The sequence below is a fragment of the Diabrotica undecimpunctata genome, chromosome 4 (assembly GCF_040954645.1).
Source record: "Diabrotica undecimpunctata isolate CICGRU chromosome 4, icDiaUnde3, whole genome shotgun sequence".
Lineage (NCBI taxonomy): Eukaryota > Metazoa > Arthropoda > Insecta > Coleoptera > Chrysomelidae > Diabrotica > Diabrotica undecimpunctata.
In genome coordinates, this window is record NC_092806.1 from 18,773,904 (window position 1) to 18,791,729 (window position 17,826).

At 33.2% G+C, this 17,826-nt stretch overlaps 1 protein-coding gene across 1 annotated transcript in view; it reads right to left on the reverse strand.

Moving 5' to 3' along the window:
- Window positions 1-17,826, reverse strand: part of LOC140438580 (uncharacterized) — a 239,032-nt gene that overhangs the window by 9,516 nt on the left and 211,690 nt on the right. Inside the window, exon 5 of the mRNA XM_072528243.1 lies at window positions 14,308-14,584. Within this exon, the coding sequence (XP_072384344.1) occupies window positions 14,308-14,584 (277 nt within the window). The remainder of the gene's footprint in view (window positions 1-14,307; window positions 14,585-17,826) is intronic.

The window sequence follows — 17,826 nt, forward strand, 5'->3', positions numbered from 1 at the left end:
TATAATTCAGATCATCCATTTAAGAGATAATTAGGCATTTCCAGACTTTTGGTCAACTCTGTACTATAAATATATTATATAATTAACAGTTTCTTAGATATTGCGTATTATATCATATAGCAGTAAAACTGTGCATATATATTCGAAAAAAGTAAGAGCCTTTAGTTTAAATTTCTGTTTCCATTACGATATTATACCATATTCATAATTAAAATACAATTTAATAGATTTTTTTATACTCGTGTAAGTTAACTAGAGTTTTTAAGGAATCAGTATCCATGACTTGTAATAAATATTCATTGTATCGAATTAAACATTGTTTTCTGTCGGTGTCCGTGCGGAAGTAAAACCCCCAAAAGAATTTTCATTTTTCTTTTACACAGAGTAACGATTTTCCTATATATCACTTTTTGTGGCATTTGTAGCAGCAAATGACCCGAATAAAACGCCGAAATGTGAAGTGAAAAACTCGGTTAGAAAGAGTAAGAATGAATAAATTTGTGAGTTGTATATGCGGAGAAATGCAAGTCCGCACTAGTTGGTACAATATTTGTGGCTGGCAGTATGACAATGATATATACAAGAATTTCTGGGAACACATGCTCCGGGGAGTTTGGCGACTTTGCCAGAAACAGACCTAGATCAAATGGTCCCATTTGACGTAATACGTATTACAGGGTGGAGTAGTTGTTACGTTTACGTAGTCGTAGTGAATTAAAACTAAAGATCTTAGTATTAAATGCAAGGTATACCAATGACAATTGCATTTGAAATATGGCTTAATAAATATTCATACGTACATATACTGGCGTATACCTTGTAGCGAAAAACCTAACAAAAGTTGATACTAAAAAGCTTTTCTCACACAATACTCAACGAAGACCACGTTGCTCAAGTCAGGGAGCTTTATTGATGTGGGTAAGGATGCCGATGGTAAAAAATTATAGATCAAAATAGATAGATAAACGATATATTATAAATATATAACAAAGTATCAAAGTTTGACAAAGAAAGACAGTAAATACATCTAACTGTAAAACAAAAATAGACGCCAATAAGTTTTAACCTGAAACTCATAAAGGAACTCAAGATTAAATAAACTAAACAAACATTTGTCTCGAAAACATCAGAAAAACACACATCAGAAAACACATCAGCAAATTATCGACAAAAAACTATAAGAATTGACATATCTAATTATAAGCTGCAAGAAAAGGTTTTATATTCAATAAAATACTTCAGAAGAATTATTATATTATATTCTACAACAAAATTCAAGTAATTTATATTGTCTCTAATCAAAAATAAAATAATACATCACAAAAAAATAAAGTTTATCAAACTTTTAAAAACAAACATGATTTATAAAAAAAAAATAAACAATAAACATTGTTTATTAATGCTCAAAATTTTTTATTAATAAAAACATATTAATAAAAAACATAATGACACTCATTATTGTCATCAAGAATCTTAAACTTTAAAACAGATTGGAGTCATTTATATACTTTAAATAATAGACAATAGGGAAATACTTTAATCAAAACTTTATTATGTCGCAAAAAAATTAAAAATCAAATGAATCTTTGACTACAATGTGAAATGAAAATCACTGGCCATTGTTCCGTTTTACTTAAATTATTGCTACAAAATTATACTGTTACATAATTTGTTAACATACTTCAATCAAAATAGACACTAAACAAAAAAAAATCGGTTGCCTGTAAAGTCGGTTTTACGGGCGAAGATTTTACGTGACAACGTCTTTTTCTCGGTAGAATATTTATTGATATGAATATTATTAAATTGCACAATAGGAACAAGGAATTGCCGCTATAAACTCAGTTTATCAACTTTTGTGTCAATCTAACAATTAATCAATTAATCATAGTTTACGATAATGAAATATTAGTGTACAATTATTTACCTTTATTGTTGTAGTTGTTGTAAATGACGAATCTACTCACGAATTAAAGACAAATCTCACGATCTCACGATTAAGGTCTTACATCTTACGATTTTTAAATTTTTTTTAAATTTCAAGTGTTTCTAATAAAATGCATGGGAGGAAATCAGCTTTTTTTAGATTGTCACCTTGAAATATCCATAAATTGACTGTATTTTTGTATCAAAGTGGGCTACTCCAATTAACTCAATTAATATACACAAAATAATATAAACAAAGCTTAAAAGGTTCTTTATGCTTTGAAAGTGGTTTATAAACAACTGAATTGTAATGTATATTTTACCGCCTTTAATAAATATGAAGTATAGACTAAATTTTGTGTAAAGAACAAACATTCAACAGACCTAATAGTAAAAACATATTGATTTAAGTGTGAATTTGAGATAATGTGCTGACAAAATGTTAAATCCTAAGAAAACAAAATTATGTTTTTATGTATATTCATTATACTTAATACTCTTGGGTAAAATACCTCATATCATATATGTCTTTAGACACAGTTAATAATTTTCATTGAAGTTTAAACTATAAAGAATGTTTACAATCATTGCTCAATATTAAATGGATAAATCCATAGCAATATTATAAAAGAATATAGGTCCCTAGGTAATTTCCTAAAATTATATCTGATACTGGTGGTTCCCCCTAAAATAGGACACTGTAAGCACTCCACATTTTCACTACAGACACAGCTGACGATACTTTCAACGATTTTCAACTTTAGCGATTCAACGCGCCTAATTCTCTAGTGCCGCGCGCAGCGGACCGATCATGTTTGAGTGGGAGAGAGACGCAAGGCATTCGCCGGTCCGGCGGGCCTCTCTCTCGTTCGGTGACTCACTGTAACAGACGTGAGCGGGCGTTACACTTTTTCTTAAATGACTCCGAGCCACAACCTAATTTAAGACGTTGTCACGTCAAAATTAAAAGTTACTGTCCCTAACAAAAAAACATTATCATAAAATATTCACTCACTATTGTTTGTTGAACTGTGATGATAGGGCCGTCGAAATGGAGATATACAGATGGTCTTCAAGAAGTTGAAATACGATATTTTTACCTCTTCGGCAAAAAAAATTACAAAGGACCTCGACAGGAGCTAGTGAGTGAATAGTATTGGCAACGAGTGAATTGTTACCAATTCACTTGTTGCAAAGCCCCAGTGGGAGGAACTCTATAAATACTCAACGAAAAAAAAAAAGGATCTCTTACTATCGCAATTAATTAATAACGAATAGTAAACGACTTACCACAATATAGTGAGTTTCTCTAGATGGTAACAACAACAAATACTACGTCTAAATGCATATTGTGTATTTTAGTTCGAAATATTTGTTCCCATTGTAGCAATTTAATTTGCCTACCACATTGGGTATCATTTATAGGCATATCTTTCATAAGACATATCTTTCGAGGACAGAGAAACAAGTATAGAAATTACAAAGGAAGAAATATTGTATGCACTAAAGAACACCAAAAACGGAAAAAGCCCGGGGCCAGATCAACTGCCTATTGATATTCTTAAAATAATAGAAAATGAGTACATTAATGTCCTCCTAAAACTCTTTAATGAAATTTATCAGTCTGGTGACATACCCAATCAATGGTTGACCTCAACATTTATGTGACTTTAAAAAAAAGAAAAATGCTAGAGAATGCACCGACCACCGCAACATAAGCGAGATGTCTCACACACTTAATATGTTTTTCAAGATCATCCATAAACGCATTTACCAAATTTGGACCCGTGAAGCTATCTTTGCATTCAACGTACTAATCCAGAGATGATTGAATGTGAACCAAGATATGTACGTCTGTTTCATAGATTACAACAAGGCTTTCGATAAAGTCTGCCACAAAGAGCTAATGGACGTCCCCAAAGCAAAACAGTTACAATACAATGACCTTCGAGTTATAATAATAACTATATATATTATAAACAGCAGGCACACATACGCATTAATGAACACACACTAGAAGAGTTCGAAATTAGTGTTGCCCAAATGCAAGAACAAGACGAGACTTGGACAGTCTTGGTCTTGGTCTTGCGCCAATTTACCTGGTCTTGGTCTTGGTCTTGGTATTGCACTCCCGATCTTGGTGTTGGTCTTGGTCTTGCAGCAAGAGTCTTGCAAGTCTTGCAGTTACCTATTAGCCTATTGCTATTTATTAAACGTTACTAGGGGAGTTTGAAGCCACGATCTAAGCGATCCGTGCCTATGCTCTAACTAACCCAGCTATCTACTATGCCCCACGAAAGTCAATCAAACATGGTTAAAACACAAAAAACCAAATTAATGACATAAACTTGACTGTATTTTAAAGAACATTTTCTGTCTAGAAAGGTGGACCTCCACCATATATGAAACGGAAATCTTAAAAAAGATTGGTACGTGGCAAAAATCCACATACAGGTATCAAGGGCACATATTATTTAGGTGATAAGATAACAAACTATAATCCACTTATTAAAGCAACATAAATGTTATTAACAATCTTAGCTCTACTTTTATATAAAAAACTAACTTGAAAAAATAAAGAATAGGTAAGAAAGCAATGATAATCAACAGAAGTTATTTTAAATTAAGGAGATATCTACTTAATAAATACATTAATTTACCAAAATAAAGTAGTAGGAACATTTTTTTAGGAACCAGAATTTTGGTTTTTCAGGAAGAAATATTTGTAATTCTTTTTTGTGAAAAGATATTAGATGCTTCCTTAATGAAGTGTTTCTGTTTTTCATTTTTATTTTAACCTTTCTATGTAGGCACAATTTAAACAAAACAATTTGGGATGCATGAATTATTTCGAAAAACTCATCCAATTTGCTTTTAGGTCTTTTAGATTTATAATTCTAACGCTTACTACTCCGACTAAAACTATTTGAATCTTTGTCCCCCATGTCAAACTGTAAACTTTTTAAATGAAGTTTAGTGATGTCGAAAAAGTAACTACTACTATAAATGACCGTTACTATTCAATACCCTAAGTATCTAATAACAAACCGAGAATTATAATATCGTTACTTCGTTATTCTAAATATTTCGGTATTTTGTTTACACGGTAAGCGACATTCTCTGTTATTAATAAACTTTTAGTCGCGCTCTTTCAGCAAATTTGGTTTAACCGAATGATCTCATCGCACACTCAGCAGAAACAATGTTTAGTCTTAGGCCGATAAGATTTGTTTATTTAGATTCATCCTAACTAAATTATAATGGGAAAAAATTGAATTATTAAGTGGGTGTCCGTAATAATAAGTGTTATATTTTTTATTAGAAGGTGACAAATTTTTAGAAATATTTCGATACGATATTACTGTCGGCGTAGCAATTCAAGATTATTTTATGATTAGAGGGCGGCTATTCTCAAAATCTGGACAATTAATTTCAGAGCGAAGAAGTCGTATGCTGGAAAAGAATGTACAAAATATTTTATTTTTACATTGTAATTATGACCTCTGAGCACGTGTCAAATGTGTTGTTTTTAATGAATATTTTGATTGATGATTTTGATGTATGTTTATGGTATTGTTCGTAATGCGCATAAGTCCAATTTTCCAAATTTTTGTTACATATTTTTTGCGTCTTATAAAGTACCTAAGCATATACCCGAACTACAATACTCGCTAAAACGACACTCCGTCCTAACTGCAAGACGCAAGAGTCTCGCAGGCTTAGTCTTGTTCTTGCGTAAATCTTGCACGGTCAGTCTTGGTCTTGGTCTTGCGAAAACGCAAGAACAAGACCAAGACTGCAAGACCAAGACCCATTTTGGGCAACACTATTCGAAATTAAAAGAGAAGTGCGACAGGGGTATGTATTGTCATCACTACTATTCAATGCATACTCTGAAGAATATTAGAAGTTATATATATATATATATATATATATATATATATATATATATATATATATATATATATATATATATATTATATATATATATATATATTATATATATATATATATATATATATATATATATATATATAATTTTTATAATAAGACAAAGAAATAGAAAGAGTTTCATAACGAAACAAATAATTCCTACTCGGTGTGTAACTCTTCCATATTACTACACCATTTCATAAATTCAAATATGTCAGAGAATCAGATTTCTCGTTCCGGTGTATCCGTATAAATCTTCGGTTAGTTTCTTTCTTTTATTTTTGTTATTAGGAGAATAACTACATCAAAAATATTTGTAACTAAATCGTATAACGTAGATGTATTATCTGAAAACACAATAGATAAAAGATGAGATATTAACTGTCTTGTTCTGGGGGTGACTAATCGTCCGGAATAATGGTCTCCGGAATGCGGCTTCGTGTGAAAATAGAACGAATTAAAGATTTATCTTCCAAAACATCTATTGTTACAATGTTTGTATGCAATTAGTATTATGCCGAACCGCGTATAACTTTCTTGAAATAGCTTAGATTATAGTACCTTATTATATATTATGAGGCGTAAAAATATGAAATATACTAAGTGATAAAAAATCCAAATGCGCAGTAAAGGACAGTTTATTTTGTTAAAATTATGTATAAATTTTGTCTAACATAAAAATTATGTGAGAAAATAAAAAGATTTCAGTTTTAGTCAAAAATATGCAAGTACTCCAAGATGTGCTATACATTCATTCATTATTTTAGGAATAAATCTGATTAAATGATCGATATCTTTTCGAAGAAATCACGCTCCAAGCCATCTAAAACATATGTCGAAATTTAGCCAGAGGATGTTCTAAATTGAAGACTCTTCAAATATCCCATAAATTGTTGATGGGGGATTAATAAGCAGATCTTGCAGAACTTGGTTAAATATGAAATTCTTCTTCTTCTTTAAGTGCCATCTTCGCGACGGAGGATGGCAATCGTCATGGCTATTCTGATCTTAGATGCTGCCGCTCTGAATAGTTCGATTGATGTGCATCCGTACCATTTGCGCACCCTACCAAATTACGCAACCATGAGATTCTTCTCCTTCCTACACTTCTCTTGCACTGGATTTTCCCTTGTATAATTAATTGAAGTATGTTGTATCTTTCATTATGCATAATATGCCCCAGGTGTTGCAGTTTTTGTGTCTTAAGGTTTCCAATATTTTCATTCTTTTGTTGACTCTTCTCATGACTTCGTTGTTTGTTACATGCTCGGTCCATGATATCTTCAGGATTCTTCTATACACCCACAGTTCAAATGTTTCCAACTTTTTAGTAGTCGACGCGTTAAGTGTCCATGCTTCTATCCCGTAAAGTACAGTCGAGAAAATATAACACCTTACCAGCTTAACTCTCAAGTCTAATTTCAGTTCTCTTGCACAAAGTACCTTTCTCATTTTATTGAAGTTTGTTCGTGCTTTCTCTATTCGAACTTTGATTTCTTTAGAGTAATCGTTTGTTTGATTAATTATTGTGCCAAGATAATTGTAGTTTTCAACTTGTTCCAAAGTTTTACCGTTAATTGTGAGGCTTTCATCATTATTTTGGGTTTTTGATATCCTCATAAATTTAGTTTTCTTAATGTTTATTGATTATCCATATTCTTCTTCTTCGTAATTTTTTAAAAGTTAATGAAAAGAGCCGTAACTCAATAAAAACTGTTTTTTGAAAAAAGTGATAAGAGGCAAAAAAGTTTTAAAAATAATATGTTAAACTAATGATGCTCCAAAATTCATTTGATTTGAACGTACTCAAAAGTTTGGGGGGATTTACGGCTGCACACCCCCCTTAAAATTTTTCTGTGCGCTTAGATTTTGTTGTTTCTTTTGTATGAAAAATGCTTTCAGAACAAGAAAGTAACGTGTCCATTTTTATTACAAAATGTCAAGTAGTTTAGGAGATAATGCAAAAAAACAATTTTTATTTTGTAACTTCAAAGGGCTGTAACTTTTTTTGTGTACGCTTTTGTACTAAGGTAAATTGGATTCAATCAATTTATTCTTGTCTCCGGAATGCGTGATTAAATTTATGACATACCTTTTTGAAACACCCTGTATAAGTCGACCAATACTCCAATCCGCTCTTGTTCTATTAGTTTTATTATTTCTACCGGTTTACTATTTTTAATTGATCAGCACCTGTTGCCTTGTTAGTCTTGTTTGTATAATTGTTTATAATTTTTTTTTTATATTGTAGTAGGTACTTTCATTCTGCTAGTTCTATTCACTCTAAACATATGTTTTGCTGAATTTTTATAAATGGTCTTTGGAAGAATTGATGGTATTTAAAATAAAGTATCAATATTGAATTAAATATTGTCTTTTGGGTGCCTAGTCACTTCTTTACATTTTTCTCTAGTTATTTTCGAATAGAGTTTTTCATTCAAATATAGATTCTGTTCGGGCGAACTCCATGATAGCAGAAATGGCGCTAGTTCCTCGTCATGCACGTCAAAATAGAGATATATGGGAGCACGACATGGATATATAATCGATTAAGTGGAAATTTATGCAGCATATATTTTGCGATTGCTAGAAATTGTTCGAATTCCTGTTGGAAATCAAGTGCCTAGATAGCGGGCATATTTTTGTGGACGAATGACATACTGCATTGTTAGATTTTTAATCGCGATATATAGGTCAAACAGAATATTTAATGCTTGAAGTTTTAGATAATATATTCATACAATTTGAGGATGGAAATGTAAAAATATCAACTATATATGTAGAGAATATTTTAAAGAAATATCGAAAATATTGAAGAATACACTGCTCCGAAAAATTAACCAGACACTAAGTTTGTTTAAAATAAAATTAAAAAGTATTTAAATTCCAATGATTTACGTGCAATAAAAACCATGAAATTAAAAAGAGATTCCGAAATATTGATTAATTTAACAACAAATTAAAATTTACAATTTTTTATACTCCGTGGTAAGATATGTTTCAAATCGAAATGATAAACTAATTCTCAAATATGGATATTAAAATCGAATATTTTCTCTTTGAGCTCAAAGAACGGTCCCCATTCTTTCTGGCATAGACTGGATCAAAACAGCAATCACTAGTTTACCAGTGTCTGCTCTAACACGACTACAGTTTTAAACTAGACACAATTTTACCTAAATACTCTTCCTAAGTTGTTTCACAAATTCACCATGGGGTTAAGGTCTTGACTTCTAGGAGCTCGGGCTAGTAGCAGAATATCTGTATAGTATTGCATTGTTGCCCCAGCTGTGTGGCTGAGCATTATCGTATATTAGGAGAAAATTTCCACCTATAAAATGCATAAAGAAATGTCAAACCATACCATTATACCTTAATAACCAAAGTGTACTCTAAGAGAGAAGCAACATTAAACATAGCCTTATCCAGGTCTTCTCAGAACTCTTTGGCAACCATCATGTGAATATCTCGTAAAACGAGACTTGGCTATAATATCTTTCCCCAATCTTTCAAATCCCAAACTGCATAAGCATAAAAGAGTTCCAAGCGTTGTCTTTGATGACATGAACATATGCCAGTCTCCTAGTCAAAGCTGCAGGAGAAACTGTCTACTACCCAAGCACTTAAAGTCTGGGAAACCAATTTTCTACGTAGTTTATTGTCCTTCGTCTTCTCTGTCTTCGGTCTTCTTGGGTAAGAACTAGTTTCTCTAAATCTTTGTAAAGAATCAGATAACATACTTGGCGGAAACCCAAGAATTTGCTTGGAACAGCTTACGCTATTTCCTCTGGCCTAATTTTAATTATTCTTTGTTATTAAAACACTTTTATTTCACGACAAAGAAGCCAAGAATATACCAAAATCAGTACAATCAATCTTACAAGAATTATTTTTATAAGTTAATATCCGATTTATCCAGAGCATCTTAACAAAAACTTTCTTTTTAGCCACAAAAAATGACTAACTTTTAAAAACGAATGAATAAAGGCAATTCTGATAATACTATTTAATTATTATGTAATTCAACAAAACTAAAAGTAGAAAACTTTTCAATTTCACGTGCCCGGTTAATTTTGAGGAGTAGTGTATATAATATTGTTAAATGTGGACTAAAGAGTTTTATTTAAAAAATCTACATCACGATGGATATGACTATGTCTGCTTTATAAACTAGTAAAAAGTGCATAAATTTTTCATTAACTATAGATGTTTTTTAGATAAAACTATACTACTGCTTTTAATACTTTGAATACCTTTCGAGACCAACATGGTCTCGCACTTTTATGAGATCGTAGGGCAGCATGAAGCTGGACACAACTGGAAGCAAGTGGCGCAAAATAGAAGACACTGGATTGATTTGGGGGAGGCCTATATCCAAAGTTGGATTACTTAAGGCTGAAGAAGAAGGGCAGCATGAAGCTACTCTGGTGTCACCATTTGTGACAAAAATGTATATTGGCCTATGTAAAAAAGTATATACAGATTTTCTTTTTTATTTAGAAAAACATATCCAAATATTTCAAAACATTTTTTACTAAATGAAGAGCAGTACATGAACTTGTTATAGAAAACAACGCCATTGAAGCAGTGAACGAGTTTGTATACCTGGGAGCGCTCCTTAACACTAAAAGTAATACTACCGCAGAGATAAACCGCAGAATTTGCACGGCCAATAGATCAATCTCCTCCTTAAATCCACAATAATACCAAGAAATACAAAAATAAAACTCTACAAAACAATAATACGCTCAAGCCGAACATATGGTCCAGATACCTGGACTCTTAAAAAAAGTAATGAAAACATGTTATGATGTTTTGAAAGAAAAGTACCAAGGTGAATCTATGGAGCAGTGAATGACAATGGAGTGTGGGGAAGACGATACAACTTTGAACTTTATAGAATATACCAGGAACCAGATATCGTAAAAATCAAAAAATCATACATGCCAGAATTTACAAGAAATGCAAAGAAAATGTCGGTGAAATGCAATTTGGATTCCGCAATTCCATGGGTACACGTGAAGAACTGTTCACCTTAATAGGTGAAAGTCCTACTTCAGAGATGCCTCGGTGTCAGTTGTGATGTCTACATTTGTTTTATTGACTACGCCAAGGCATTTACTGTTAGCCAGGCTGAGTAGGATTGGATGTGAAGGACATTCGGATCATCATGCATTTATACTGGAACCAGCGTGCTCATGTCAAGGTCGAAAATCTGCTGAGCGACCTGTGTGCTCCCGCCGACTCTTTTCAATATATTCTTCTTCTTCTTGATGTCCTATCCGTTACGAATGTTGGCGATCATCATGGCAATCTTTATCTTATCTGCAGTATCGCGGAAAAGCTGCACAGATATTGTATTGAACCAGATTCTGAGGTTCTTTAACCAAGATGTTCTTCTTCTTCCCGGACCTCGTTTTCCAAATATTTTTCCTTGCAGGGTGGCTTGAAGGAGAGCATATCTGGATCCATTCCGCATAATATGTCCGAAGAATTGTAACTTTCAAGATTTGATGGAGGTCAGTATCTCTCGGTTCTTATTCATTCTTCTGAGGACCTCCTCATTTGTGACTCGGTCAGTCCACGGAATCTTAGGTATTCTCCGATATAGCCACATCAAATGCTTCCAGTTTTCAGCACATTTCTTCGTTCAAGGTCCACGATTCAACACCATCATAAAAAGGACAGAGAAGACGTAGCATCGCAGCATTCTTACTTTTGTATCAAGGGAGGGGTTGTGACTCTTGAAGAAGGCCCCCATCCGACTGAAGGTGGATCTAGCTTTACCGATGCGTGCTCTAATTTCCTGGTTGTTGGTCCATTCTTGATTTATTATGGTGGCGAGATAGTTGTAATGCGTTACTCCTTCTACAGGGGATTGGTTGACGTAGAGTTGACCTTCTGTTATCCGTTTCTTGTTTATTATCATAAGCTTTGTCTTCTTAACGTTTATATTGAGTTCATATTGTTGACTGTAATACGTGATTTTGTTCAATATATACTCTGAGGAAATTTTTACTGAAGCCATCACAAACCTAGTGAACGGTGAATACATCAATAATATCCGCTACGCCGATGACACTTTGTTACTATCAACCAGCCTAAATGATTTACAAGCCTTACTAGACCGAGTGAGCGTAACGTATGGACTAGACCTTAATATTAAGAAAACTAAATTCATGGTTGTCAGCCGTGCAAATTTCGATCTCGGGGCACTAATGGCAGGTAGCGAAAAGATACAGAGAATGCTTAATTTAGTGAAACAACGTAAGCTTGAGTACCTCATTCACGTGACGCGAAACGAAGAAAAATATCGAATTCTTTAACTCGTTATGCAGGGGAAAGTATTTGGCAGGAGAGGATCGGAACGCCGTCGTATCTCGTGGTTGAAAAACCTCCGACAATGGTTTGGGATGATCTCCGCGGAGCTGTTTCGCAGAGCAGTCAACAAAACTATGATAGCCTTGATTACCGCCAACATCCGAACCGGATAAGGCACTGAAGAAGTAGTAGAAGACATCGTAAAACATGACCCAGTTAGAAAAATGCTCCTTAATAGACCAATTGGTAAGAGGAAGGAGAAGAAGAGAAGGACCCAGAACAAGGTTCCTTGATAAATTCGATGAAGATATGAGAAATATGGGAATACGTGCTTGGCGGAGGAAGGCGATAGATAGGGACGACTAGAGAGAAATTCTTGAGAAGGCTATGACCCACGCAGGGTTGTAAAACCAGAATAATAATGATGAGCAGTACATGGGCTCTTTCCATCAGCGCTCAAAAAAATTTGACCCCTGCAAAGTAATATACAGACTTTAAAAAAACCAAAGAGGATCGACCAATTGTAAAGAAATACTTCATGTCACTGTATTTTGCCATAAGTAGTTAGCAGTCAAATATGGTTAAATCTCGCTTTACCGAAACGCTTTTTCATGTGCATATAAATTAAGTTAACGATTTATTTTCTTCAACTGCAGTTATATATACTAATCAGTTTATGTTATAATTTAAAACATGTGGAACTAACACAAATAATCAACAATGTTTAAGTCACCAATTTTGTTAAACACCTTTTTAAAAACTCAACACAAATAATAAACAATAAATAAATTCAAAACCATATAACCTTAAAAATTTAAATTGTGAATAGCAATATTACTTAACGAACAAGCTAATTTGGACGTACCCCATATAACGGTTGCATCTCTAGAAACGATGATGTTTGTTCGAGAATCTTTAAAGCCTAGTTCGCCCTATGCTAGTATTTTAGTCGAGTAGCGAGTAATTTAGTAACTAAACGTGTCTGAACAACAACAATTTAGTCGAGGAGATTAGCAAGTAATTTAGTCTAGTCGATCCATTTGAGTCTATTTTTTTCGGGCGAGTAGCAGCTTCCACCGCTCACTGGATCAACGGCTAAACAAGTCCGAACCATTCGAATTAGTCGAGTTCATTAGTTGACGCAAAAATGTAACTTCGCTGGTACGAAGAAACAAGTTTGAAATTGGTTTCCAAATATTTATAACATGATTGCTTGTGGCATATTAAGTACCCGCAATATAAGAACAAACAAATAAACTATAACTTCAAATAATCATCCTGTAGTAAGAAAATATAGAAATTCTTGTAATTTTGTTATTTCAGGAATCGCACTTCTTAAAACGGTATCTTTTCGCCGTATTTGAGAGTGTATTTTCATCAACAGAAAATTTACACAACTTTCAGACATTCTAAAACTATCGAAAATTTCTTTGGGATCTTCCAATGCTATTTCCTTCAGAAGACAATTGGTAGCTACTAGTTTTCTTCTTCTATCGATCCATTTTCGTATCCGTAACTTCTTTTTCTTAACCACACAAATTTCCTCATCCATCTCTTCTAAAATAGCAGTTACGATTGGCATAATCAGTTTATTTACTTTATTGCGTTCTAGGCTGTTCATCTTGCAAACCACAACTTACTTGTGAACTCTACTCGTACAAGTGCGAACGATTTTTGGGCAGTAGTGAGTATTTTAGTTACTAAATTACTCGCTACTCAACTAAAATACTACCATAGTGCGAACTAGGCTTAAGATGTATCGATCAGCTGACAGATCGAGGCGTTTATACAACCGAGAATAGAGGTGGACTATTCCCGATTATTCTAGTAAATAGCTACTTGTATATATAAGCCGCGCTGATATTAGTTTAGTGAGTTGATAAGATATTATCGTACGACAAGCTTATAAATAAATATATTTACATAAATAAAAACCGCTAGTTTTATTAAACACCCTACATTACAATAATCACATACGATGTCTCGAGGTACATATGAATCATTTTTCGCTAAATTAAACTGTAAAAATTGCAAGTAATAGGACTACTAAAAATTAATGCCTAATGGTTTTGTCCTGGACTTTAAACTAAATGGTTAAAACAGTCATACATAAGAAAATATACAAACCTGCAAAATGAACTTTTTCCACCCTAAACTTCTCAGTTCCTGGTGACACTAATTGGGAATACGCCAGTTGTACGCCATGGTTTAACACATGCACTAACACTGCACAAGTAGCAATTACCCAACCCCAACCTCCCTCGGGATAATAGTGACGACGTAAAGTTGTTGTTTTTCGAGCATCCAATGGTAGTTCCGGCGGCAAAAGTGAGTCTTTGATACCACTGGATCCGAGACGACCGTTCGGAGAACTAAGCGCGTAGTGATGGACAGGGCATCTTATCTGAAAAATATATTTTATGTTAATATTCTGTTTATTTATACATATTATTGTATATAAAAGTATAAAATATATTGTAAGTATCTTTCAGAAAACTAATAATGACAGTAACATTTTTCGTTTGACTAGTCATTTAAAAGTAAGAAGCACAACCGCAAGCTTATGATTGTATATAAAGTACCCATTAATATTTTTATTTATATTAATTTTTTTTCTTTTAATAACCAAAAGTATATTGAAAAGGGGCAAGTAAGCTGCTGAACTGCAGCGAAGAATTACTTAAGCATGGGCCGCATCTGGAGCTCTATCAAACATCTTCAAGAGCAACATTGTGATATGAAAATATATCCTAGATTATTAAAAGACTTACTTTTAAAAAGAATATTTTAATAAATTAAAATAGTTCTTTATCAAACTTTATTATGAGAATTAGAAACTAGAGCACACGTACCGTTACCGTGCGTGTCTTATGTCATAATACTTTGTGTTCTTTTAGTCATGACTTACGGTGTTGAAACACATTACTTAACCTAGGCTACAGCAACCAAACTCAGAGTAGCCCAAAGACGAGTGGAATGCTCGCTACTTGGCCCGACTCTCAAAGACGGAAGAAATAAGAATAAGCGCGGATATGTCATAGAGCGCATAGCATGGCTGAAGTGGAACTGGCGTCAAAAGACCAAAAGAACTTAATGAACTTTGGATGCAGAAGGCTGGATGATGATTATATAGAAAATATTGCCATTTTCTACTCATCATTCAATCGAGTTTATATAGGTTGAGTCCAAATTGTTTCCTTTTAGTAAAGATATAATTCTGTGAAGCCAATCTTCTATCCAAATGTATACCTACCTAGTATAGTTATTTTGTGGACTGTGGTAGTTGACTATCACTTAAGAAAACTGGAGGAAAAGTTTGTGATGCTCTTTGCGGGTTTATATGTAATTCAAGAGCAGTCATGTCATAAGCATGTGTCGTAGCTGTAGTTAATCTGGTAGTTGATAAGTCAGCAGTAAATAATAAATATAAAACAGTGCCAATTACGCTTCCTTAGGAACACCAAAATTAATTTAGGTAATGGTGGGAAAGATTTTTCTTGAGTTTATGTAGAATTCTGATGGAAAGTCCTTTTTGCAAGCTTGACTGATGTACACCTTGTTTAACAATAAAACACTGAAAAGTTTGTTTTCAAAAATTTCCACAAAATTTATTATAAATCTTATCACCACAGCTGTTTCGGCAGAGTGCCTTTCTAAAGTGATCTATTTTTGGCATGCGTTTACACTTTATAGCCTTTAATGAAATAGGTTGAGAGGGGAGAACTGTTTGTCTCAAGTTGGTCATTCAGAATTATATCTGTGTTTTGTAATTTGTTAGTTTCAATAGATTCTAACAAAGATAGCTTAAAGCCTTTATTTTGAATGTGAAGAATTTGAAATTCGTTATTAAAAGAATGATTATGATCTAGAAGGTGAAGTGCGTATGTAGAATCTGTTTTTGAGAGACGGCATACAACAGAAAAAAAAATGATTACTCTGGTCTGAAGTGATACATTACTTGTATAAAGTATAAATCACCTTTTCTTCACAAATTTGCAGGCTTCTAGACCGACTAACTTAAATACGTCTGCTCATTACCGCCTACATTTCAAACCTCAAACTTGATTTCATTTTGACCCTCAATATATCGGAGGGGGTTACCAGTTTTGCGTCTTACCTCTCTACCGTTTCTTCAAACATCAAACAACCCAAAATTCTTGTTAAACATATCGCAAAACGACCTTGAATCAAACTACTTTTAAATTTGTAAAAATAACACGTACAATCAATAAAACCATATTTTCGTCATAGTTATAACTGGAATTTGGAATTTTTTTCTTTCATCACAATGTAGACATGAGAATTGGGGAATATTCATACTCGGGCCAGGAACGTACTAGAAAATTTTCATACCTTAAATATTAAATAGATGAAGGAATTTTCTGCATGCTACAAGGCACTCTGCCGAAACAGCTGTAGTGATAAGTTTTTATAATAAATTTTGTGGAAATTTTTGAAAACAAAGTTTTCAGCGTTTTATTGTTAAATAAAATGAATTTCCATCAAGTAACGGGCGAATCCATTAAGCAAACCTTGTTCTCCAGATCATTATTTATCTGATTTATCAAGATATGAACTTCATATTGTTCTGAAGCTATTTTCTTGTGGCATTTTAGAGTAATTATTATTGAAATGGGAATAAGCCACAATTAAAGGTTAAAGTACGTTTATTGGCGTTTCAATTTCCACTTCGGAAATCGTTCTCAAAATACAAACATTAGTTGTATTACAATTGACTAATGTACTTTAACCTTTAATTGTGGCTTATTCCCATTTAAATAGTAATTAAGCTATGAATTTGCTTTATGGTTCCATGTCTGCTGCGGAAACCCAATTGAGGTTCTTTGTATGCAGAAAAATACTCTTTACAGCAATTGCTTCCAAAGTTAAAGTGACCGTAATGATTACCAACCTACGTCAGAGAATGGTAGTGTAACAAGAAAGGTTTTTGGGGAAGAAAGGCTTTTGGGGAATATTTCAGTCAAATGATAGATTTATTAGCAACCAATTCTGTAATAGTCATGGTCAATGCCAGTTACCATTGAAGATTAAAGGAACCGTTACCTAAGACTAAATGGAAAAAGCAAGAACTCTAGGATTGGCTAATAACCAAAGAAATAGTAGTACCAGCAGAAGGTTTACTCAAAAAAGAGTTATGAAGGGATATGTCGCGATAAATAACACAATATTTAAACTTCAAGATGTTCGTCAACTTTTATCTGTCTCCTTATTAAAAATTTCATCTGACAATTGGCAAAAACTATGAGACGTGTCATAGCAGAGGACGAAACATTCTGGAAACTCGACATATTAATAGAGGAAACAATAGAACCAATTATTAATTTTGTGGGAAATGAAGAAACTGATGATGATGATAATGACTCCTTATCGGAAAAAGACAGCGATATATTTAGGTATGTAATTATATATTTATAAAATCATGAATGTGTTGCTTGTGTGAGTCCATTTCAAAAGGTAAAAGAAATAATAAGTTAGACTTACTCACAATCAATTTAATTTAACTAATCGGACGACCGGTTTCGCTTTCTATAATATGCAAAGCATCTTCAGGTCACGATACAAAGTTAAAATGCTGAAAATAATAATCCCATATTAGGGTGTTGTCTAATAAAGATAAAACAAAGG